We start from the raw sequence: 24,735 nt of genomic DNA on the forward strand, positions 1-24,735 counted from the left end.
TTTAATGCCCATCTTAACTTTAGGCTAAATCCATGTAGCCTTTTCTTTTCACATCACTTTCAGGCACTTGGGCCATGAGTAAAATTTTCAGAGCTTTGTAGGCTAAAACAATTTAATGAGGAAAAGCAGAAAAAAGCAGTCAAAAGAAGAAAAAAACCCTAATTTTTCAGGAGATGTACACAGCAGGTCAAATGGCCTAAGGGAAATATTTAATTTAGGACTCAGACTATTTCGACCAAGTTTCCTAACCAAAAGTATTTTCATCAGGAGCACTACTCTTGATCTGGTTTCTGCTAATGATTTTCCCCATGGACCTTGCTCATAAAAACAGAAATTGCTTTATGAATCATAGAATCAGAGAAGAAAATGATGGGTTAGGTCATCCTGCCCTTCTCTCTGACAGTGCAGCAGGATTTCTTTTCAGAAAAAACCCCCTTCATTTTGAAAATAAGCATTTATTCAGAAGTGGGGAATAAAAATGCTCAGTTCAAAAGAGGTTTTAAAAATCCATAATGAAAGCAGGGGAGGAAGAGCCAGGTTTTTAAGTACCTTGGCTCTCTTTATGAGCTGTAACAATTTGAGAAGTTTTCTCTGGGTAGGCACAGACAGGAATCCAATGGGACAAAAAGGAAAATGTGGAATTCCCACAAAGGGGAATTTATCACAATTTGGAGGGCAAATTTAGACGTGCTGCTGGCCAAAGAGCTGGACATCCCAACAACCATGGATGATGGGATGTACAGGAACACAGTGTCCACAGGCCTTTGTGCAGAGCAAAGGTGGCCCTGTGACACTGCTATTGTCACCTCTTGTCACCTCCACACATCCCAGAGAGCCCAAAAGCCACAGAATCCCAGGAAGGTTGGAAGAGCCCCTCAGGATCACCTTCAGCACCACCAGCATCACCCCAATCCCTGTCCCCAAGGGCCACATCCAGACTGCTCTGGGACAATTCCAGTGACTTCAAACCTCCCTGGGCAGCTCAGCCCAAGGCCTGACCACTCTGCCAGGGAAAAATTGTTTCTAATCCCTAATCTGAACTTCCCCTGGCCCCTTGCACTTATTGGAATCCAGGCTGTCTGAGAACCATCAAAACCATGAAGGAAACGAATCAAAAATGGTTGTTGGGGTTGGTTTTAGGAAATTAATCAAAAGCTGTTGTTGGAGTTGGTTTTGGAGCTCAGCAGGTTTGTCTAGATCTCTGGTGAGCCAGGAGAAAACATCTCGGCCTGTTTGGAATTCCTTCAGCCCAAGTGACTGAGTGAGTCATGGAGCTGGGGGAATGTTCCCACATATCCATTCCTGAAAGGAAACCACTCAAATCCAGCAGGTTTTGTTTTGATTCCCATCCCAATCCAAGAAGGCTGAAATCCTTCTAAATCCCTTCAGTCCATGGCAGGCCTGGTTTGACAGGGCTCACCACAGATCCATCAAAGGAATGCAGGGAAAAAACGTCGGAGTGGGCATGGCTGTGATGTGGAAATCTTGGTGAGAAGTCAAATCTGAGGACTTTGAAGCCCACTTAAAAATGAAGGGAGCAAAACAGAATCATTGGAAAAGCTGGGAGAGCTGGGGGTGTTGGGCCTGGGGAGGAGAAGGCTCCAGGGAGAGCTCAGAGGTTCTAAAAGGAAAGGAGAAGGATTTTTATGCAGGCAGAGAGTGACAGGAAAAGGGGAATGGTTTTAAAGAGATGGATGGGGTTTTGGGAAGGAATTCTTCCCTCAGGGGGTGGTGAGGCCTTGGGAGAGGTGTCCCAGAGCAGCTGGGGCTGCCCCTGGATCCCTGGCAGTGCCCAAGGCCAGGCTGGACCCTGGGGCTGGAGCAGCCTGGGACAGTGGGAGGTGTCCCTGCCATGGCAGGGGTGGCTCTGGGTGATCCCTAAAACCCCTCCCAACCCAAACCACTCTGGGATTCTGGGATTCTCTGGCTGCTTTTCTGTTTGAACCTGTGATTTCTTCTCCCCTCTGAGCACTTTTCCCATCCTTTTCCCAATCCACACCAGACAAACATCACACCATGGCTGTTGTGGTTTTGGCCCATCCCATTCCTGGCCTGGTGCATTGTCCTGTGAACTTGGAAAAATCCCTTGGAGACCTGGATTTTGCCTCAGTCCCTCTCCCTTTGGCAGTGCCAGGACCCAGGGAATGGCCCCCAGTGCCAGAGGGCAGAGATGGATGGGGTCTTGGCAATGAGGAATTGTTCCCTGGCAGGGTGGGCAGGGCTGGCATGGAATTCCATCCCTGGATCCCTGGCAGTGCCCAAGGCCAGGTTGGACACTGGGCTTGGAGCAGCCTGGGACAGTGGGAGGTGTCCCTGCCATGGCAGGGGTGGAGCTGGATGAGCTTTAATCCCTTCCACCCTATACCACTCCATGATCCCACACTCCCTTTGTGCCGTGTCATGAATGACTCAGCAATAACAAAGCTGTGAATTCCTGCTGGGGGGAGCCCAACCTCTCCTGGTGAGATGCCTCAAACCTCCCTCACTGTGCAGTTCATTTGCCTAAACCATGGGATATGAATTCCAGGGAAGCCTTTGCATGCATTTGGGTCAGGCAGATCCCAGCGCTGCTTCCGTGTAGATCCAATCTCCACTTCCTCCTTAAAATGCAGAATCTCATTAAATATTAACTCTTCTCCCAACTGAAGAATTGATTTCCAGCAGAAGGTTTGCCTGCAGGAGGATTTGGTTTCAAGCAGATGCATATTCAAAGAACTAAAGTTTATTCATTGTCTGCAACCCGTGAGCATGCCCAGGTAATTGAATATGCAAATCTGGAATTTGCATACGCAAATACCTTTTTTATGTGCGCAGCTGCCTGGTTCACTGAGGATATTTTTCAGGGACAATTCAACCACAATTTAAATAAAAAAACTCAAACAACAAACCAAAGAAATAAGAATAAATAAATAAGAAGCCTTACTCTGACAGGGTATGTCTTTTAAGGCCTGTCCTCAAATCCAAAAAATATATCAGATTTTTCCACTAAAAACATGGATCATGATGCAACTCAGGTAAGTGAAGGCTCCAGAAGAAAACCTGAGTTTTCTAAACTATTTTAGCTGAAGGATGAAACATTTCTTTCCTGGTTAAGCAGCCTCAAGCTGTGAGTCTCATTCCCTGCAGGGTGTTTGAGTGCTGCTGCTCTGTTCTCCCGGGACAATTCCACTTAAGCAACATCCAGAACTTCTGCCAAGAGTGTGGGAGGGGTGCAAGAAACTCATCCCAAACCTCAATTTACATTTTGATAACAATATGCAAATGCCCTGTTGGGGTGGTGACTGAGGCCAAAGATTGCCTCTGATGAGCAGAGGGCTGGAGCAGCTCTGCTGGGAGGAAAGGCTGGCACAGCTGGGATTGTTCACCTGCACAGGAGAAGCTTTGGGCTGAGCTCAGGGTGGCCTTGCAGGGCCTGCAGGAGCCCCAGGAAAGCTGGAGAGAGACAATTTCCAGGGGATGCAGGGACAGCACCCAGGGAATGGCTGCCAGTGCCAGAGGGCAGGGCTGGGTGGGATCTTGGCAATGAGGAATTGTTCCCTGGCAGGGTGGGCAGGGCTGGCATGGAATTCCATCCCTGGATCCCTGGCAGTGCCCAAGGCCAGGTTGGACACTGGGGCTGGAGCAGCCTGGGACAGTGGGAGGTGTCTGGGGTGGAATGAAATGATCTTTAAGATCCCTTCCACCCCAAACCATTCCTTGATTCTGTGATGTCTCCTTGCACATCTGCTCCACCCTCACTCCATTTCACTCAGACAGAACTGGAGTTCTGCTGCCCTCAGCACCTGAACAACATAACCCCTGTGTGCAGGGCCTGGGCATTCCCTGGGAACATCAAATCCTTCAGTTCCTCCTGGTGCTTTAGTCTTTTAAAAAAGGGAAGAGAGAAAGAGAGAGAAAGAGAGAGAAAGAAGGAAGGAGGAAAGGGAAGGAAGGAAGGAAGGAAGGAAGGAAGGAAGGAAGGAAGGAAGGAAGGAAGGAAGGAAGGAAGGAAGGAAGGAAGGAAGGAAGGAAGGAAGGAAGGAAGGAAGGAAGGAAGGAAGGAAGGAAGGAAGGAAGGAAGGAAGGAAGGAAGGAAGGAAGGAAGGAAGGAAGGAAGGAAGGAAGGAAGGAAGGAAGGAAAAGAGGGAAAGAGAGAGAAAGAGAGAGAGAAAGAAAGAGAGAAGAAAGAAAGAAAGAAAGAAAGAGAAATAGAGAAAGAGAAGAAAGAGAGAGAGAAAGAGAAATAGAGAAAGAGAAGAAAGAAAGAAAGAAAGAAAGAAAGAAAGAAAGAAAGAAAGAAAGAAAGAAAGAAAGAAAGAAAGAAAGAAAGAAAGAAAGAAAGAAAGAAAGAAAGAAAGAAAGAAAGAAAGAAAGAAAGAAAGAAAGAAAGAAAGAAAGAAAGAAAGAAAGAAAGAAAGAAAGAAAGAAAGAAAGAAAGAAAGAAAGAAAGAGAAAGCAAAGAAAGATTTGCTGTCTGTGCAGATCAATGGTTTCACCCAAGCTGTCCCAGAGCTGAGGCTCAGGGAACTCCAGGAAGCAGCAAACCATGGCATTTATTCCTGTTTGAAGGCTTTGATCAATGCCATATTGGTTTGCAATGCTTTAAAATGCCCTTAACGTTTGAAAAGCAAGAAATGATGTGCCAGGTACTGCTGCCCACCTTTTCCCAGCATCCCTTCAGTCAGCTCTTGGGTTTGGGCCAAGCCAGGCCTGGCTGGGCATTTCAGAAATGCAAGTCACTGGTTGAGCTGGACACTTCAGGAAGGCAGGATAAAAACCATTTGAAAGCTTCAAACATTCCCATTTCTCCACATGCTGCTGGATTTGGTGTGGATGGGGATGAGCCCCTCCATTAAATCAGTTTATCCCACTGGGAATTCTGCCCTGAGCTCACTTACTTCGGGGTTCCCGAGGTCCATCCACGGTGATCTTGATGGCTCTGTGGTACGTGGCTACCTGGGGAGGGTTTGTGAAGACTGTGATAGTCAGGGTGAAGCTTTTCCCTGCAACAGGAAAAGAGAAAATGTTCGTGAGAAAAAAAAAAAAAAACAAAAAAAAAAAAAAAACAAAAAAAGTAACAGAAATAGGTCTATAAATAAGGATAAATTTCAATAGAAATTTCAACAGAAATGTGAAAATGAAATAGAAATAGCTCTATAAATATGGCCAAATTTCAATAGAAATTTCAATAGAAATGTGAAAATTAAATAGAAATAAGTCTATAAATAAGGCTACATTTCAAAAGAAATTTCAACAGAAATGTAAAAATGAAATAGCAATAGGCCTGTAAATATGGCCAAATTTCAATAGAAATTTCAATAAAAATGTGAAAATTAAATAGAAATAGTCTATAAATAAGGCTACATTTCAAAAGAAATTTCAATAGAAATGTAAGAATGAAATAGAAATAGCTCTATTAAAAAGGCTGTATTTCAATAGACATTTCAACAGAAATTTCAATGGAAAGGTAAATAGAATGCTAAATGGAATATTTATATTCTATTTATACAGATATTTTAAATATTTTAAAATATTTATATATTTTATAAATACAAATGTAAAAATGAAATAGAAATAGCTCTATAAATATGGCCAAATTTAAAGAGAAATTTCAATAGAAATTTCAATAGGATATTAAATAGAAATGTAAAAATTAAATCCTTGAGGGTTGAGAAAAGCAAACTCCTTGTTTCTGGTAGAGCTCGAACACCCTGCAAGGCACTGAAAGGTTTTATGGGGTGTAGAATGCTGGTGCTGGATTCATTCCCTCCATGGCAACTGCTCAAAGCTTTCGGGGAAACAAAATTAATTTCTATTTAAATCATCTACACTCTGTTTGTAACAAAAAAAGGCGGTTACCCCTAAGAGTCGGGGTTTATCTGATATTCCTGACTCTGGTGAGTTACCTGGGCTTTCTAAAGGCACTTGGTTCAGGGAGGTTGGGAAATCATGGGTGGCTTTTCCAAAACTGCCACGGGAATCTGAGCAGCAGCACTTGTTCAAACCACAGAGGAGTGGGTGCTCAGATCCCCCAGGCAGGCTGCAAAAGCCCCACGCTGTGGCTGAGGCCAGCAGGAGATCAATTCCAGCTCCGAAAATCAGCTGCTACTGCAATGCCAAGAAAGAAGGGAATGGAAAAAATAAATAAATAAAAAAATCCCTACAGCTCGTCCACAGAGAATTAAAACATTTTATGAAGCCACAGCAGAGGACAAGGCTCAGTTTCTCTATTATTCAGCAAGAAAATTGTGAAGGCCTTTTCCAAGTTGTGCTGTGCACAGCATGGCTCTGTTTTGGGAAAAGTTCTGCTACCCTGCTGGAACTCTGGTTGCTGAGAAATCCAGACTTTCTGTGCTGCCAGGCACTGACCCCCAAGAGAATTTGACCTGAGGTCATGGAGAAGCTTCCAAAATTCAATAATAAAACGGAGATTTTAGGTGTGGAGTTTGAATAGAAGTGTGTGATATCACAGGGGGGAAACTCAGAGTTTAAGGGTTTAGAATACAGGAATAGAGAGAAAGCAAGATGGAGGGTTTAGGGTGGAGGCTGCTCCTTCTTCTTCTCCTTCTTCTCCATGGGTTTGGGTGGTTTTGTGCAGTTGGATAAAAAAGTCCCCATTGCAGGCACGGGTGGTTGGGTATTGGGTTAAAAGTGAAAATAATTGAGGTGTCATTTGTTAATTGGACAGTTTATCCTTCAAAGGCCTTGGAGAGAGAGACAGGGCTCCACTTTTAGTTTGTTGGAGTGAAGTGCTGCAGAACTCAGGGTTTGTGAGGCTGTGACAGAGATAAGAACTGATAAACATCTGAGTGCCAACAAGAAATACCCTCTCACACATTTAATCACAACCTTGGCGAAGAAAAGAAGATAAAACTGAACACTATCCCTGCATTTACTCCTGGCATTTGTGAAAGAGCAGAAATAACATTCTGCACCTTTGAGAAGACCTCAGCTGATGGTGTTGGCCTTGGCAGCAGTAAAAACATTGCCTGGCAGCAGCTGCAGCATCTTTGTCTCTGCAGCAGGGGACTCAGGGCTGGCAGGGATCTCTGGGGCCAGCCAGAGACACTGGGGACATCACCCCGAGAGGGGAACCAGGAATTGCTGGGAGGAAATTGAGGCTCTTCCTCCCTCGCCCTCATTGCAGCACCTGGCTCCAGCCCCAGTGAGGAGCTTCTTCCCTTCCACACAATTTTATTGTTTGCTTCAGTTATGTCTATCGATAGGGCTAAATTTCAATAGAAATGTAAAAATGAAATAGAAATAACTCTATAAATATGGCCAAATTTCAGTAGAAATGTCAATAGAAATGTGAAAATGTAATAGAAATAGGTCTATAAATATGGCCAAATTTCAATAGAAATTTCAATAGAAATATGAAAATGAAATAGAAATAGGTCTATAAATATGGCCAAATTTCAATAGAAATGTAAAAACTCAATAGAAATAACTCCATAAATATGGCCAAATTTCAATAGAAATGTCAATAGAAATGTGAACATGAAATAGAAATAGCTCTATAAACATGGCCAAATTTCAATAGAAATGTAAAAATGAAATAGAAATAAGTCTATAAATATGGCCAAATTTCAATAGAAATTCAATAGAAATATGAAAATGAAATAGAAATAGGTCTATAAATATGGCCAAATTTCAATAGAAAGGTGAAAATGAAATAGAAATAGCTCTATAAATAAGGCTAAATTTCAATAGGAATTTCTATAGAAAGGTAAATAGAATGTTAAATAGAATATGAAATACAAATGTAAAAATTAAATAGAAATAGGTCAATAAATAAGACCCAATTTCAATAGAAATGTAAAAATGAAATAGAAATAGCTTTATAAATAGGGCCAAATTTCAACAGAAATCTCAATAGAAATTTAAAAATGAAATAGAAGTTGCTCTATAAATATGGCCAAATTTCAACAGAAATTTTAATAGGAATGTAAATAGGATAGTAAACAGAAGTTTAAAAATTAAATAGAAATAGCTCCATGAACGGGATTAAATTTCAGTAGAAATTTCAATAGGAATTTCAATAGGAATGTAAGTAGGATATTAAATAGAAATGTAAAAATTAAATAGAAATAGCTCTATATATAAGGCCAAATTTCAATAGACATTTCAATAGAAATGTAAAAATTAAATAGAAATTGCTCTATAAATAAAGCTAAATTTAAATAGAATATTAAATAGAAATGTAAAATGGACAGAGATCTTCCTCCTTTCCAAAATATAATTCCCTGTATCACTAAATACAACACTTAGACCACTAAAACAGAGAGAGAATTTTAAAATCTACTTTATTTATTGGACTAATCTGCACTATTTCCATCTGACTTCCAGTTTGGGCTCTGACACCTGCTGCTCTGCTAGAACACATAATCCATTTATTTTGTCAGAAGGTTCTGGAGAAGTTTCTAGATAGAAAATAAACGCAGGAAAAAACCCCAACAAGAGTGAAACGCAGTGAAATGTGACTGTAATTTCAGTCTACAAAACCAGATTAAAGAAGAAGAGAAAGGAACCCACAGGGATCATCTAGTCCAGCACTCAAGTGAATGGCCTGGACAGGGATTTTCCTCCTTTCCAAAATGTAATTCCCTGTAACACTAAGCACAACACCTAGACCACTGAAACAGAGAAGGAATTTAAAAATATACTTTATTTACTGGGCTAATCTGCAATATTTCCATCTGGCTTCCAGTTTGGGGATTTTTTTGTCAACTGCTCTGCTAGAACACGGCGTCAATTCATTTCTTTAGAAGGTTCTGGAGAGCTTTCTATGTAGAAAATAAATGCAGGGGAAACCCCAAGAACAGTGGAGCAAAATGTGGCCGTAATTCCAGTCTACAAGACCAGAATAAAGAAGATGATTTTGTTTTTTTAAAACAATTTTTTCCAGAACAGACTCGACCAAGCCTGTGTGGGTGTGTGACACGGGCTGGCAGAGCAGGAGGACACTTGGGTCACTCCTTGTGCTCATGAACCACATCCTGGTTAACCACAGCCCCATGAACCATAAACCTGGGTCACTGCTGCTCACCAGCAATTCCACCTGGCTTTTATTCCCTGCTCCTTCTGTCCCCTTTCCATCCAGCTTAAGTGGCTTTATCACTCCTGAATTATTCATCATTTATGGGGCTGGTTAACAAGGGTTGGATTGGAGGGATTGGGAGTTAAATGTGGGGTTTGTGGGTATTCCTGGTTTGGGATGACAGCATGGCCATAAACATCTCCTGGCTTTTATGTGTTATGGTACAGATTTTATTTCTAACAACACTTGCATAATACACCCAGGGTGTCTGCACAGACAGATTGCCCAAAACTGAGTCAGGCACAGAGGACCTGACCTCACTGGTGACTGGAAAAAGGGACCAAAAACCCCCGAAAGTCATCCTGAAACTCTGGCCTTGGGCTCTTGGGCTCTTGACTCTCTTGTTTGGGTGCCTCCAAAAGTCACACTGAACGTGTCACAGCAGTCCCAGCAAACCAGCAGCATGAGCTAACATCAAAATCTGAGAGCCTCTGGGTTCAACATTCCCATAAATTGATGGAAAACCACCCAGAAATGAGCTCAGGGCTGTGTGGATGGAAGCCAATCATTCTGGGCTCATCATGGGAGTCTTTGATGAGGATGAAAGGGGTTTTGGGGTGTAAGAGCCACTTCAGACCCTGTTTCTCTCTAGAGCTATCCCTGGTGGCTCCTGATACAGGCACCTGATGGGCACAAGGATGGAATTCCCCAGAGGTAGGACAAGGTTTGACTTTGGAAACCCTTTCCACAGACATCAAGGTCTCAAATGTGTGAGGGCACAGCCCAGGATTCACGGCTCCAATCGGCTTTTCCCTCCAAACCAGACTAGGAAAAATCTCTTGGAAATGTTTGTTATTGCAAGAGGTGTAAGGTCAGAGCCCTTCCAGAAAAAGCAATGGGAACAGGAGCAGTCCTGGTTGGAATACAAAGCTGAGGCTGGAAATGTTACCTGGACACTCTCTTGGGGGGTTTGGTAGAGACTGGACTTCAAAAGTGCCTTCAAGTGTCACTGATTTGGGAGCTGAAGTCATGGAATTCCAGAATCCCTGGGGCTGGCCCAGCCTTGCCAGCCCATGCAGTGCCAGCTGTGCCCCATGGGCACCTTGTCCCCAGCCCAGAGCACTCAGTGCCACCTGCAGGGGACACCTGCAGGGATGGGGACTCCATCAACCTCAGATGGATTCTGAGTTGTCCCCACATTTATAGGAGGTCCCTTGAGACTGGGCAAAACTGAGAGAACTTCAGAGGAGAACAAAGCACGAAGTTCAAGAGGGAACGGCCTCAGGCTGGGCCAGGGCAGGCTCAGCTTGGACAGCAGCAGCAATTTGCCCATGGAAAGGGAGCTCAGGCCTTGGCAGGGGCTGCCCAGGGAGCTTTGCAGTGCCCAGCCCTGCAGGTGTCCCCTGCAGGTGGCACTGAGTGCTCTGGGCTGGGGACAAGGTGCCCATGGGGCACAGCTGGCACTGCATGGGCTGGGAGAGCTTTGCCAGCCCCAGGGATTCTGGAATTCTCTGCTGTTGTCCCTTCAATCCAGGCCTCTCCATCATTCCATGATTGACCTCCAAGATCAAAGCCTCTGCCTGTGCCCTGCTCTGAAATCCAGGAATTTGGAGCCCCATTCCAGGTCCATCCCCCTCCAGCAGGATCCCAGTGGTCTCCAGGACCTCCCTGCAGAGCTCTAGAGGGAGCAAGAGGCGCGTGAGCCCTTGGGAATGTCTGGGAGGAACCAAGGGGAGAACACGAATCCTGGGTGACACCACGGTCACATGAAGCTCCTGTGTCCTGCCTGAGTCACCCCTGAGTGCTGTCACCATCAGCTGGGGCTGCAGGGGGGAGGAACACTTCTAATAAAAGTGGCTGCATGGGCAGAGGGAAAAGGGAGTGAGAAGTGTTGGGAAAAGAGACAGAATCTCTAATTAATCTCTGATTAATCTCCAATCTGCAGACATACAGATATACAACAGATATACAGGCTAGTCCAATCAAGAAAGTCTATTTTTTAATTCTCTCTCAGTTTTAGTGGTCTAGGTGTATTTATATAATAATAATAATAATTAATAATTTAGTGTATTTAATGATACAGGAGATAAGTTTTGGAAAGAAGGAAGATCCCTGTCCAGACCCCAGATCCCTGTCCTTGAACCTCTCTATTTTTAATATTCTATTTTGATCCTTTGCAAAAGCCACTGAATCCATGGATAAAGGGTCATCCCACAGGGAACAGGAAAAAATGGAGTGAAACCTTCAGAAATTTGGCTCTGGAGGAGGGAGAAAAAGGCAAAGAGATGAGGTTGGTGTCATCACTGCCTTTTACTTTTGGGCTTTGTTCTAATTAACCTTTGTGCTGTTAAATTTGGTTTGGTTGTTTGGGGTTTTTTTCTTTCTCTTTTTAAAAAATCATTACAGTAAATTATTAAAGAAAAAGAAGGGGAAAAAAAGAAGGAAAGCAGCCAAGAATGTCTGTGCTGACAAGGACAAAAGACATAGGTGGAAAACTATGAAATGTAAGGCCCAAATGCAACTCAAATGACATTAGAGACATTTCTATTCTATTAAGGAGAGAATTCCAGGTTCTAGGGAGAAACAGGATGATTTTATTTTGGAGGTCTTTTTATCCATTTTCTACCTTTTAGCCCCTTTGAACCACTACTAAACCACACTAAATGATCAATTTCCCCCATTTTTCTGGCTCCTCCCAGCATCTCCGTGGCTCTCAGCATTGAAGCCTCTCCAGGATGTCACCTACACATTCCATATCCATTTCCAAACGTCACCTCCCAGACATTGGGGCCAATTTTTTGCTGGTTCTTATCTCTGAGCCCTCCAAATCAGATCAATAAGTTGAGAATCACTTGACCCTTCATGAATTAACAGCTGCTCATCCTGGGAGTAAAAGGGTTTTTTGCAGGTGTTCAAAGCCTGCACGAAGCAAAATTCTCTGCTCAGGTGGTGGCTTTTTTCTGCAGCCACCAGTGAGTTTGGCACAGAATAAAATTTTGCCTCTGATGTTTGATCTGGTGCTGTTTCATCAGAAGAAAAAAAAACCAAAAACAACAAAATACAAAACTGAAACTGCAGCTGGAGCAAGAGGCATCAAAAAAAAAAAAAAAGAAAAAAAAGAACATGATTTGTTTACCAGCAGCACCACAGATGCCACTGGATTTAAATATGAAATAAAGCTGTTATTCACCTCAGCTCTAGAGGATTTGTAAATTTGTAAATTGTCACCACCGCAGACCAACGGTCCAAACACCCAAATGAGGCTGGTGGCCGAAAAAGAATCCACCAGGGAGAGCTTAGAGCCTTTTCCAGGGCCTAAAGGAGCTCCAAAACAGCTGGAGAGGGACTTGGGCCAAGGGATGGAGGGGCAGGAATGGTTTGGGATGGAGGGCAAGGTTAGATGGGATTTTAGGAAGGAATTCCTCCCTGTGAGAGGGGGGCACAGAACAGTTGTGGCTGTTGCATCCTGGCAGTGTCCAAGGCCAGCTTGGAGCACCCTGGGACAGTGGCAGATGCCCCTGGGTGATTCTGGAGGTCCTTTCCAACACAAACCATTCCATGACTCCAAGAGAAGTAAATCAGTGGCAGGGGGAAATGGAGATGTTTGTGTATTTTATGGGGTTTTTTTTTTCAGGTTTAAGCACGTGTCAAACTGGAAATTTGGGAAATACAGCCCCTTCCCTCCTGCCAAAGCAGGATAAACCTGACCTTGGGAGCGTTTCAGTGGCAGATGGGACAGTGGCAGATGTCCCTGACCATGGCACTGGGTGATTTTTAAGGTCCTTCCCAACCCAAACCATTCCATAACTCCAAGAACTGCCCATGTGAATCGGTCACAGGGGGAAATGGAGCTGTTTGTGTATTTCATGGGATTTTTTTCAGGTTTAAGCACGTGTCAAACTGGAAATTTGGGAGATTCACCTCCTTCCCTCCTGCCAAAGTAGGATAAACCTGACCTTGGGAGCATTTCTCACTCCAGGAAGCTCTCTCAGTGTTTACACAGCAGCTCCTTACCCAGATGAAATCTCCAGAGCTCTAAATCAAGAAATGTTTTGTTCTGGATTTCTACAGGACTAAAAGGGGTCCTGCTGCAAACTGCAACCCCCAGGAATATTGGAATTTTTTGTCACAATAAAGGTGGAAAAGCAGCTCATTCCTACAGGGACATGGCTGGCCCTGGATTTCCCTTTTTCTTTCCTTCCCAACTCCCAAATCCTGATATTTTTACAGTCTTTTTGGGAAAGTAGCTCATTCCTACACGAACATGGCTTTTCCATTTCCTTTCCTACACAGTTCCAAAATCCTGATTTTTTAAATTCAATAAGGTTGAAAAAGCAGCGTTTTCCTGCAGGGACATGGTTGGTGCTGGATTCTACCTTTTCCTTTCCTCTCCAACTCCCAAATCCCAATTTTTTTCATAGTAAAGGTAGGAAAGTGGCTCATCCCTGCAGGGACATGGCTGGTCCTGGCTTTTCCCTTTTCCTTTCCTCTCCAACTCCCAAATCCTGATTTTTTTTCCACAATAAAGCTGGAAAAGCAGCTCATCCCTGCAGGGACATGGCTGGTCCTGGCTTTTCCCCTTCCCTTTCCTCCCTAGCTCCTTGCAGCACTCCAGACATGCCCTTCACACTCTTTTCCTCCCTTTCTCCACATTTTTTCCTGGCTAAAAATTCCAGAAATTCTGGCCTGGAAAGCAGCAGAGCTGCTGTGACATTCCCACAAGGCTTTGTCTTGGGGTGGAATCCTTTCAATTCTTTTGGTGAAATCAAAATAACAGTGCTCAGCCAAAATGCACCAATTATTTTGGCACTTTTAACCTCAGGCAACACAGGAATTACATTGAGCAACCCAAATTACATCACTGAAATCAAGGAATAGAGACATTGCCAGGCTCAGCAGGCACCCAGATTGAATTTGAGCTTATCTGGGTGATAAGGGAAGTCCCTGTCACTCTTGGGGAGATTTTCCCTGATCATTTGCTTCTTTCAGAAGTCAAAAATATCATCCTGAGCTGCAGACATGAAATATTGACCCAGGCAGATGTGGGAGCTGCTACTACTCTCAGTGTTATTTTCCATTTGTTTGTTATTTCCATTATTTGTTGTTTTCCCATTGGTTGCTATTATTTTTGCTTGTTATATATCCATTTGTTTATTGCCATTATTTCTGGCTGTTCAAATCAATATAACCCAGGCCCTGAGTTTTGCTGCTACCTGGGATTTCAATTCCTTGGAGGAGAGGTGAAAAGGCTCCCAAAAAACGTTTGGGAGGAGTCTCAGGGAGATGCAGGTTCCATGGAAAGAGAAAAATCAGCATGGGCAGGAGGCTGGGGCTGCTACCTGGGGTAGCAAGGGATGAAAAGACTCTGGGGGATCCTCAGAGGAGTTTTAAGTGGATGCCAGGATACCAAAAAAGCACAAATATCTTGGGAAGCTCCCCTGGAGGAGTCAGGGGCTGCTGCCTGAAATCTCAGCTCCCTCAAGGAGGTGGGAGGGAGGTTCCAAAATCCCTTTTCCCCTCTTTTCTTGTGCTGCAGTGGCACCAACAATCCAACCCTTCCCTCAGAGAAAGGATGGGACGAGCACCCAGCATGCCAAAAGGTGCCAGTGCCAATTTCAAACCACATTTCTGCCCCAGTGCTGCTTTTTGTCCCTCCCTGGAGCAGGCAGCACCTTCAGCATCTCACCTGGAGCCCTCAGAAGCTCCCCCAGGCACAACAGGCTGGGAAACCTTGCAAGGGTGGCACTGAGCTCACTGAAACAGCCACAGTTTTCCTGTCTTTGGGGGTTTTTTTTGGGGAGGGGAGATGTTTACACTGAAATGTGACAATTTGTGTGCAGCCAGTTTCACTTCTGTGCCGCTGAGGGGTTTCACTTCCCCAGGCCCTGGGCTGGGGTGGTGACACCATCCTGCCCTGCCAGCCTGGCACGTGTGGAAAAGGACAGCTGGTGGCACCTGATGGCACTCCTGTCCTCCAGCAGCTTGGATGTGATGGGGATTCCTTGGAAAAGTTCGTGGATTTCACATCAAACAGGAGTTTCACAGCTGAATTCCTGCTCTCCCTCTGCCAGGCTGCTGCTTCTGCCACCTTGGTGTGATTTCTCCTGTCAATGTGCACAAGCAGAGAGGCCACAAAAGCTCAGTTTGTGCTTAGAGAATGAAAATATGTGGCTGTTGAGTTGCATGGGTAGGAAAGGGTTGTGGCCATTGATCAGGGAGGAGCTGAAGTAGGAAAATACCTGAGAATCTGGGAGAGGTTGGAAATAAAAAAAGCCATAAAAACGAGGAGGCCTATGAAGGGAGCGTGTCCTACAAGAGAATCCCAGAATGGTTTGGGGTGGAGGAACCTTAAAGATCATCTCACCCCACCTCCTGCCATGGCAGGGACACCTCCCACTGTCCCAGGCTGCTCCAGCCCCAGGGTCCAGCCTGGCCTTGGGCACTGCCAGGGATCCAGGGGCAGCCCCAGCTGCTCTGGGCACCCTGTGCCAGGCCCTGCCCACCCTGCCAGGGAGGAAATTGTTCCTAATATCTGATCTAAACCTGTAATTTTTCAGTGTGAAGCCATTCCCTGGGTGCTGTCCCTGCATCCCCTGGAAATTGTCTCTCTCCAGCTTTCCTGGGGCTCCTCCAGGCCCTGCAAGGCCACCCTGAGCTCAGCCCAAAGCTTCTCCTGTGCAGGTGAACAATCCCAGCTGTGCCAGCCTTTCCTCCCAGCAGAGCTGCTCCATCCCTCTGCTCATCCTGGAGCCTCCTCTGGGCTCTCTGCAGCAGCTCCAGCTCCTCCCTGGGCTGGGGCAGCTCTGCAGGTGGGAAATCACCTGAGACAGGGGCACAGGGGCACCAAGGGTGACACCCAGGAGCTGACACAGCCACCAGTCACCTCTGGCAGCCCCAAACATTGACCCCCAGGAATGCCCTGGGTGCTGATGGCCAATTCCAGAGTGGGTTTCCAGCTCTGGGAGGAATTTGGCTGCCAGGAGCCTCATTTGTGGCTCAGCACGCTGAGCTCCTGCGGAAATCCCGGTTTTGGGGCTTTGTGGTGGCTCCTGGGGATGTGTCTGTGCACCAGAGTGACACCAACCTCTGCTGAACGGGATTTTTATCCTCAAAAACAACCTCAGTGACCTGTTGGAGCTGAATTTTTGTGGTGGGATGCTGCCTGAGACTGTCAGCCTGCAGATCAAGTTTCCAAAATGGATTAAAACACGAAATGCACGGAGCAGGGAGGGGGCAAGGAAGAACATTGAATGGAAAAGCCAAGCAGCCTCTACCTCTGAGTGGAGCTGCTGCAGTAACCAGCAGAAAATTCTGATGAATTTGGGTGGGGACAATGATTACAGCCCAGCAGGAATGAAGGGCTTGGGGTGCCTGGCCCCTGCACAAGTGGCAGCACAAGGAGATCTCAGCTGCAGCCCTTAGAAACAATAACTGTTCTTAAAATATCTGAAGGCTTGAATTAGAGATACTCAGTTTCCACAAACATCATGGTTGAGCACACACATTTGGACAGAATGGAGTTATTTTTTTCCCCAGAAATGGCTCTAATGCAAGATGCTTCTGTGCATGGGGTCCCCAAAACCTGAATCTTTGTTTCCAAGCTGTGATCTAAATATCAGGGAATTTTGGGTTTTTTTCCTCAAAATAATTTTTGTTTTAAATAAAGTGCTCTTCTGGGGCAGAGCTTGGGCTGCTTGCAGAGTGCTCAGAAATGAGCTGACCTCCACAAAGTGCATCCCACAAACTGTCCTGACTGCTGTGTCACTGCTGAGGAGTTCAGGGAAAGGGAAAAACAGGAAGAGCAGGTGGAAAGGACAGTTCAGGATGAAATGGCTCCACTGCAAAGCTTCTCCCACCTTCTCACTGAAAATGCCTTGGGATCCTTAAGCTTAATGATAGTCCTGAGCCCAGCTTTAATTTCAGACCATTCATCAGCTTTTTGAGGTAGAAATTATCGCCCAGACTTTATAGGGATGACAGAGACATGGAGAGGTTAAGGCCCAGGTTCACGAGCGGATTTATCCCTCTGAAGTGGGATTAAATCCCAAATTACAGCTCTCAGCTCTCCCCTTCCCCCAGCCCAGGGGGATTTCTGGGGAAATCCCTGAAAAACAACCCCAAAGCCTTGAGACCTCAGCCCAGGCCCTCAGGAGGGGCAGCTGGCCTTGACCTGCAGCATCTGTCCCCTCCACTCTTCTCCAAGGAATGGAGAGAGACAATTTCCAGGGGATGGAGAGACAGGACATAGGGAATAGCTTCAAACTGAGACAAGGAAGGCTTCTATTGGATATTAGGAAGGAATTGTTCCCTGTGATGTTAATGAGGGACTGGGATAGAATTCCCAGAGCTGTGGCTGCCCCTGGATCCCTGGCAGTGCCCAAGGCCAGGTTGGACACTGGGGCTGGAGCAGCCTGGGACAGTGGGAGGTGTCCCTGCCATGGCAGGGGTGGCACTGGTTGATCCCTAAAACCCCTCCCAACCCACACCATTCAGGGATTCTGGGATTCTCTGGCTGCTTTTCTGTTTGAACCTGTGATTTCTTCTCCCCTCTGAGCACTTTTCCCATCCTTTGCCCAATCCTCACACCAGACAAACATCACACCATGGCTGTTGTGGTTTTGGCCCATCCCATTCCTGGCCTGGTGCATTGTCCTGTGAACTTGGAAAAATCCCTTGGAGACCTGGATTTTGCCTCAGTCCCTCTCCCTTTGGCAGTGCCAGGACCCAGGGAATGGCTGCCAGTGCCAGAGGGCAGAGATGGATGGGATCTTGGGAAAAAATCCTTCCCTGGGAAGGTGGGGATGACCAGAGCATCTGTGGCTACTCCTGCATTCCTGGCAGTGCCCAGGGCCAGGCTGGATGTGATTCTGAACAACCTAGGACAGGAAAAATTGTCCCTGCACATGGCAGCAGGGTTGGAATGAGGTGATCTTTATGGTGCCTTCCTTCCCACCCCATTCCATGGTTCCATGGCAGGAGCTGGGAACAAACCCTGGGCACGGCTGCAGGCAGAGGCTGCAGCTGCAGGGAGCAGGGAAGGTGTGGATTCCCTGGAAGAGCAACAACGCCCAGTCTGAGCAGGAAAGTCAAGGAACCCTACCACCACCAACAGGGCTGTTCCTGCAGTGAGGAGTTCAAAGAGTCACAGAATTCCCAGAATTCCCAGAATGACCAGGTTGGAAGAGACTTCCAAGACCATCGAGTCCAGCCCAGCCCCAACCCCTCAACTGAACCCTGGCACCCAGTGCCACATCCAGGCTTTGTTAAACACACCCAGGCATGGGCACTCCACCACCTCCCCGGGCAGCCATTCCAGAACTTTCTCACCCTTGCTGGAAAAACCTTTTCCCTGCTGTCCAGCCTGGATTTCCCTTGGTGCAGCTCGAGGCTGTGTGCTCTGGGTGTGTCAGTGCTGCTGGAGAAAGAGCCCAGGGCCAGCTGAGCCCAGGCCCCTTTCAGGAGCTGTGCAGAGTGAGGAGGGCAGCCCTGAATTGCACCTGAAGCAGATCAGATCAATCCCAACCTGAGCATTTCCCCAGGAGCTCTCTGAGCCCAGCAGCTGCCCTGGGGCTGTTTCCTCAGAGCTGATTTGCTTGGAGCAAGGAGTCTCTGTGCTGCCATCCCACTAATGCAGCTCCCATCGATCCCAGAGCTCGGAAAAGCCCCGGGGTCACTCGATGGATATCTGGGAGGGGGATAAGCTGCCATTACCGACCTGGAAGCTGCCAACTTCCAGCTCTGTGCCCTTGGAGGTGAGCAGGGCTTTGTGCACTAAGTCCAGCCCGTGGAAAATTTGTGGCTTTGCCAAAGCTTTTCCTTCAGTTCCTCCCTAAATTTCAGGGAACTGATGTGAGCACACAGGTCCAAGCACCGCCCTGCTGGAGAGCTCTGATGGCACTGAGCCCTCCAGGCAGCTCCTTCCCTCTCCAGAAACTCCTCCCCACACACCTTCAGTGGGAAAAGGCAACAGGAATTTAGGAATTTAGGGATTTAGGATCCTTCCTTGCATCATTTTCTGAGCCCCAGACCTGCCCTGGTGCTAAAGGTTTGCACAGAATTCCCACCGTGTGCCCAGAGGCTGCAGCTCTCCAAGGGGACTCCCAGAAATATCATCCAGAGATGAATGGAATAATGATTTGGAGAGGCTGGGAAAACTCTGTGGGCATAATATGGTGGGAAAAACACTGGGGAGCAGGATGGGGGCAAAAAAGGTGGAGAGATGCAGCGTTAAGATAATAAAAAATTATTTTAAAAGTCTATTTTTAATACTTTTTCCTGCTCCTAAAGAGTTTTTGGAAGGGAACAGAGACTGATTCAGCCAGATGAGGGTTTATGCACATGACTGTGCTGGAAAAGACTCTCCTGACAGCGATTGTGAGCCACTGATTTGCAGCATCCTCACTCCTGCTCAAGTTCTCTGGCCAACCCTAAGCCTGATTTATCTCCCAGCAGGATTTTATTTTGGTGACAAAATAGCAGCTCTTATTGGAGTTGGGATATGGGGACACACACACCCACAAAAATCAGTATTTTTTGACCAGAACTCCAGGAGTTCTGATGGGTGGCACCAAAAACCAAACAGCAAAATAAAAACCAATTTGAAAACAAATATAAAACCAACAAGAGAAAAGCTGCAGGGCAAACAGATCTCTTGAAACTATGTAACCTTTTCATCTAGAGAGGTACTTTGTTTTCCCTAAACAACATTCTGGCAAGCCCTTTTATCAGGGCAAAAAAAAAAAAAATTTGGGAAAACGCTCCGAGCGTGGCGTCTGCCTCATCCTCGCCGCTGCAAAAATGTGCAAGCGGGGCTGAGCAGAACCAAAAAATAGATTTATTGTTATTGGACTGAGGGCAGTGGTTCAGCACTTGGCATGGCCCCTGTTTACAGCAGGAATGCTCCCGGAGACAGGAAGCTCTCCGAGCCCTCTGCCGTTATTTTTCTCCTGTTGACGCGCTCGGAGCGGGAGTTTATTCGCCCCGATAAAATTTTTAGTAACGAGGCAGAGAGGGGTTTTGGGGAGCTGGCAGAGCCATTGTAGGCATGCTCAGCCTTGTCCCTTGGGGTGGTTTCTGGGAGTCCAAGCCCTGTGAGCAGCAGCATCATGCATGGGGTTAATTTCACAGTCGTGGATTCCCAGATCCGGCTGCTCGGAGCGAGGGAGCTCCTTGGGCACTGGGAAAAGCTTCTCCCCTCCTTTCCTCCTGGCACTGAGGTTTCCAGACCTTTGGAGGCCTGGGTTTGCTGCTCTACCTGATGTTAGAAAATGTTTTTTGGGTGTCCAACCCCCATATAGAGCAGCATCATCCATGGGGTTAATTTGTACACCCCTGGCTGCTCGGAGCAAGCCCAAGGCACCCTGAGCACTGGGAAAGGATTTTCCCCTCTTCTCCTGCCACTACATCCCTGCTGAGGTTTTTATCCTTTTGGAGGTCTGGGTTTGCTGCTCATCCTCAACCCTCAGGATGTTTTTGGGGAGTCCAAGCCCTGTGAGGAGCAGCATCATCCATGGTGTTAATTCCAAAATTGGAAATTCACACCCCCAGCTGCTGGGAGCAGTACCCAAGGAACTTTGGGCACTGGGAAAAGCTTCTCCCCTCCTTTCCTCCTGGCACTGAGGTTTCCAGACCTTTGGAGGCCTGGGTTTGCTGCTCAGCCTCATCCTAGAAAATGTTTTTTGGGTGTCCAACCCCCATATAGAGCAGCATCATCCATGGGGTTTATTCCTCAATCAGGAATTTCTGAATCCAGCTGCTCGGAGCAAGCCCAAGGCACCTCATCTACTGGGAAAGGATTTTCCTCTCTTCTCCTGCCACCACATCCCTGCTGAGTTTTTTATCCCTTTGGAGGGCTGGGTTTGCTGCTCAGCCTCATCCTAGAAAATGTTTTTGGGGAGTCCAACCCCCATACAGAGCAGCATCATCCATGGGGTTAATTCATACACACCTGGCTGCTCGGATCAAGCCCAAGGCACCTTGGGCACTGGGAAGGGGTTGTCCCCTTTTCCTGCCACTACATCCCTGCTGAGGTTTTTATCCCTTTGGAGGGCTGGGTTTGCTGCTCATCCTCATCCCTCAGGATAGTTTTTGGAAGTCCATATTGAGCACCATCATCCATGGGGTTAATTCCTCAATCAGGAATTTCTGAATCCAGCTGCTCAGAGCAAGCCCAAGGCACCCTGGGCACTGGGAAAGGATTTTCCTCTCTTCTTCTGCCACCACATCCCTGCTGAGGTTTTCATCCCTTTGGAGGGCTGGGTTTGCTGCTCAGCCTCATCCCAGAGAATGTTTTTTGGGAGTCCAAGCCCTGTGAGGAGCAGCATCATCCATGGGGTTAATTCCTGAATTGGAAATTCATATCCCTGGCTGCTCGGAGTGAGAGTGCCCAAGGAACCCTGGGCACTGGGGGAGGCTTTTCCTCTCCCTTCTCCTGCCATCACATCCCTGCCAAGCGCCAACCTGGATGGTTTTTGGGAGTCCAGCCCTTGTGAGGAGCAGCACCATCCATGGGGTTAATTCCACAACTGGAGATGTGCACAACCCAAGCTGCTCAGAGCAAGCCCAAAGCACCCCGGGCACTGGGAAAGGCTTTTCCTCTCCTTCCTTCCCTCCTTCCATTACTTCCCTGCCAAGGTTTCCATCCCCTTGCAGGGCTGGGTTTGCTGCTCAGCCTCACTGGGATTGCATGGAAATCATGGCTCAAATTAATGATGCAACCAAGCCACCCTAAATCACTTCAAAAGAAATGTATCACTCCTGGCCACTGGTTTTTAGGGGAAAATTCACCATTCAGAACAGAATGGAGGGGGAAGAGTCCTTGGAGAAGAGTCATGGAAGCACAAAGAGCCCCTTCCTTTCACTGAGTCATGAAATCATGGAAGGGTTTGGGATTGGAGGCAACAATAAAGCTCATCCAGTTCCCTGGGCAGTGACACCTTCCACTGTCCCAGGCTGCTCCAACCTGGCCTTGGACACTTCCAGGGATCCAGGGGCAGCCACAGCTTCTCTGGGAAATCCATTCCAGCCTCTCCCCACCCTCATGGGGAAGAATTTCTTCCCAATATCCAAAGAAAATTCCAATTCCCATTCCCTTCCACTGGCTGTAGCATCCTTCAAATGCCACATCCTTATCAATCCAAACTCCAAATAAATATTTGATTTTAAACTCTGTCAATTGACCCTTTTTTTCCCTGTTGATTGCTGATGGATTTCTCCTATTTTCATCCCATCTGGCAAACTCTGCTTGTTGTGACTCCAGGATCTGATCCCACGTCCCCTGCAGCATTCCAAAGGCTTGGATCAGAACCTGGACGCCTGCTTAATACTGGTTTTACGACCCTGCTGAAGGGCAGCATCCTCTGTTTTGCACATACTTTTATAATTTTGAGTGCATTTCAGTCAAAAAAATAAAATCCATTTCAACCAAGTGCTCAAATAACGCAGCCTGCACAGAAGGAGCAAAATTCTGGCTTGGGAAGACCAATAAAAATAATTGGATTTGGAATCCTGGCCAGTAATTTTTGGAGTTTGAGTTATTTTTGAGATTTTTGTCTTAGAGTGATTTTTTTTCCTCCTGGGAATGATATCCAGAGGGAAGAGTCTTGAGGGCAGAAATTGTGTTTAGTAAAATCTCTCGTGTTCTACAAAGCTACACCTGCTTTGGCTCCATGGAAATAGAAAAATACCACAAAATTTACTCCAATTCCTCTAATCCTGGGGAAATATCTGTATGGATTTAATTTTCCATCCTTTCCAAGGTGCAGTTTTTAAAACTCTCCTGGAGCTGCAACTCTCAGGTTTAGATTGAGATCTCCTGCAGCAAGCCAAGACACTTCTCCATTAGCTACTCTTAGGATAACCCATTAATAATCATTTTCATCTGGAAAACATGTTTATTTGCTGGGATTTTTGGAATCTTACATCCTCCAAAGAAGATAGGAACCGGGATTAATGATTCCATGAGGAAAATATGTCATGTTCCCCAAGCCACAGAGCTTTCCCTCTCCAAAATAACTATTTATTTTTCATTTTAGCCAATGAACTCCTACAATGACAGGCTTTTTGCATCAGATCCATTTCATCAGAGTGACCTAAACCGGTTCTTTATCCCCTAAAAAAACAGGGATACGTTGCAGCAGGAGCAGTTGGAAGCTCGGAATGTTCGCGAAAAAGGAGGGCGAAAAATCAAGATTAATTTTGTTTTAAGCAGGTAATCAGACCAAGGGGGGAAGCTGAGATTGGCTGGAGTTTTAAAAGGACATTTTTCTTCCCAAAATGACTCCCGAGCCAGACGGGCAGGTTTGCCCAGCAGCATTCTCCAACTGAGGTCTGAGGAATCGGAGCCTTGGATCCCAGCCAAATCCAATGGAAATCCCTTTGGTTGAGGAAGAAAAAGCCAAATTGGTTTTCTACCACATCTCCGGGTTTTGGGTGACCTGTGACAGTCTCACTTCTATTTTTGGTGTGAAGAAAACCAAATGTTTTGGGTTTTTAGCTCTAAGCAAGGCTGAGCAGCATGGGGCAAACTCAGTGTTGGGCACAGAACGAGGCTGAAACTTTGGCTGATATTTGGTGCTAAATATTGATGAGGGGAAATCAGCCCCCAGATCAGGGGGATTCACTGTGACCCCCCCAAAATCAGGAGGAAAACATGGAAAATAATCTTTGATACAGACTGTCTTGCTGCATTCCATGGAAGAAATTGAAATGATTTATGAAGTGTGTCAAGAATGGGAATTTCCTCCTCGGAAGGGACAGAGCTGTGGCTGCTGAGGGGATTTTAATGGGGATTCTGATGATCACCACTCAAAACCATTCCTGATTCTCCATCAGGGATTTAGAGCGAGGATTTTCAATCCCCCGAGGGACAGAAGGAGCCTCCACCGTGGCCTGAACCGAGGTGAACTCTCAGTCCCTGCTCGCACAACGCCCCTGGCACTGCATTATCACCGGTGGCACTGAGCTGATCCCAGCTCAAATATTCCACGGCAAACAAAGTCGGGGTTCATTTTCCTGCAGCCAAGTATCAAAGGCAGCAGAGCCCTTTGAAGCAGCCACCTTCTGCTGCAGGCTTTGTGCAAATGCCACAGAACAGCAGCTCCCAAATCCCGCACAAAGGCAAACAATCCCCACCTTTGGAAAACAATCCCCTGGCGGAGGAGTAAACAAAAGCATCCATTAGTCACCGCCCCAAAGATGGGCAGGTGAGGATGTTGAACCTGGGAGCCTGACTAAGAGCACGCAGCGTTCCCACATCCCTCCACTTAAAGGATCCTCAGCACCTGGCTCTGGATAGCACACCTGGAAAGCCCAGGTTGGCGTGTGAGCGGCTAAAGGAGCAGGGAAAGGGTTCCCTGCTCCCAAGAAATAGGGCCTGCTGTGTCCCAGCCGCTGGATTTTGACCTTGAGGCTCCCCCAGTTGCCTGTTATGATTTCCAGCCTCATTACCATGGCCAGGAACTGAACTACAGGTTTGTTTTTATGAGCTTCTCCAGCACTCTGCCAGCTATTCATTTGAATCTTCTAAACAGTCAGCTCTGAATCATAATGCAAATTCCATTTACTGAAAAGGTGGTACCTTTAATATTCCAAATGACCACGTTTAATGACTGATACTTTTAGACATTACAGCATCTCTCATGTTTTCAGTAAATGGATATAATTTGCTCTGCATTACCCTATTATTATTCCTCGCTGGCATTACAAGGCGACGTTCT

At 46.4% G+C, this 24,735-nt stretch overlaps 1 protein-coding gene across 5 annotated transcripts in view; it reads right to left on the reverse strand.

Moving 5' to 3' along the window:
* The window catches only part of RUNX1 (RUNX family transcription factor 1), a 171,879-nt gene that overhangs the window by 50,669 nt on the left and 96,475 nt on the right, over positions 1 to 24,735 (reverse strand). For all 5 annotated transcript variants that reach the window (XM_066571707.1, XM_066571711.1, XM_066571710.1 and 2 more), the window contains one exon: positions 4,878 to 4,982. In XM_066571707.1, coding sequence (XP_066427804.1) covers positions 4,878 to 4,982 — 105 coding nt within the window. The remainder of the gene's footprint in view (positions 1 to 4,877; positions 4,983 to 24,735) is intronic.

The sequence above is a fragment of the Molothrus aeneus genome, chromosome 2 (assembly GCF_037042795.1).
Source record: "Molothrus aeneus isolate 106 chromosome 2, BPBGC_Maene_1.0, whole genome shotgun sequence".
NCBI classification, from domain to species: Eukaryota; Metazoa; Chordata; class Aves; order Passeriformes; family Icteridae; genus Molothrus; species Molothrus aeneus.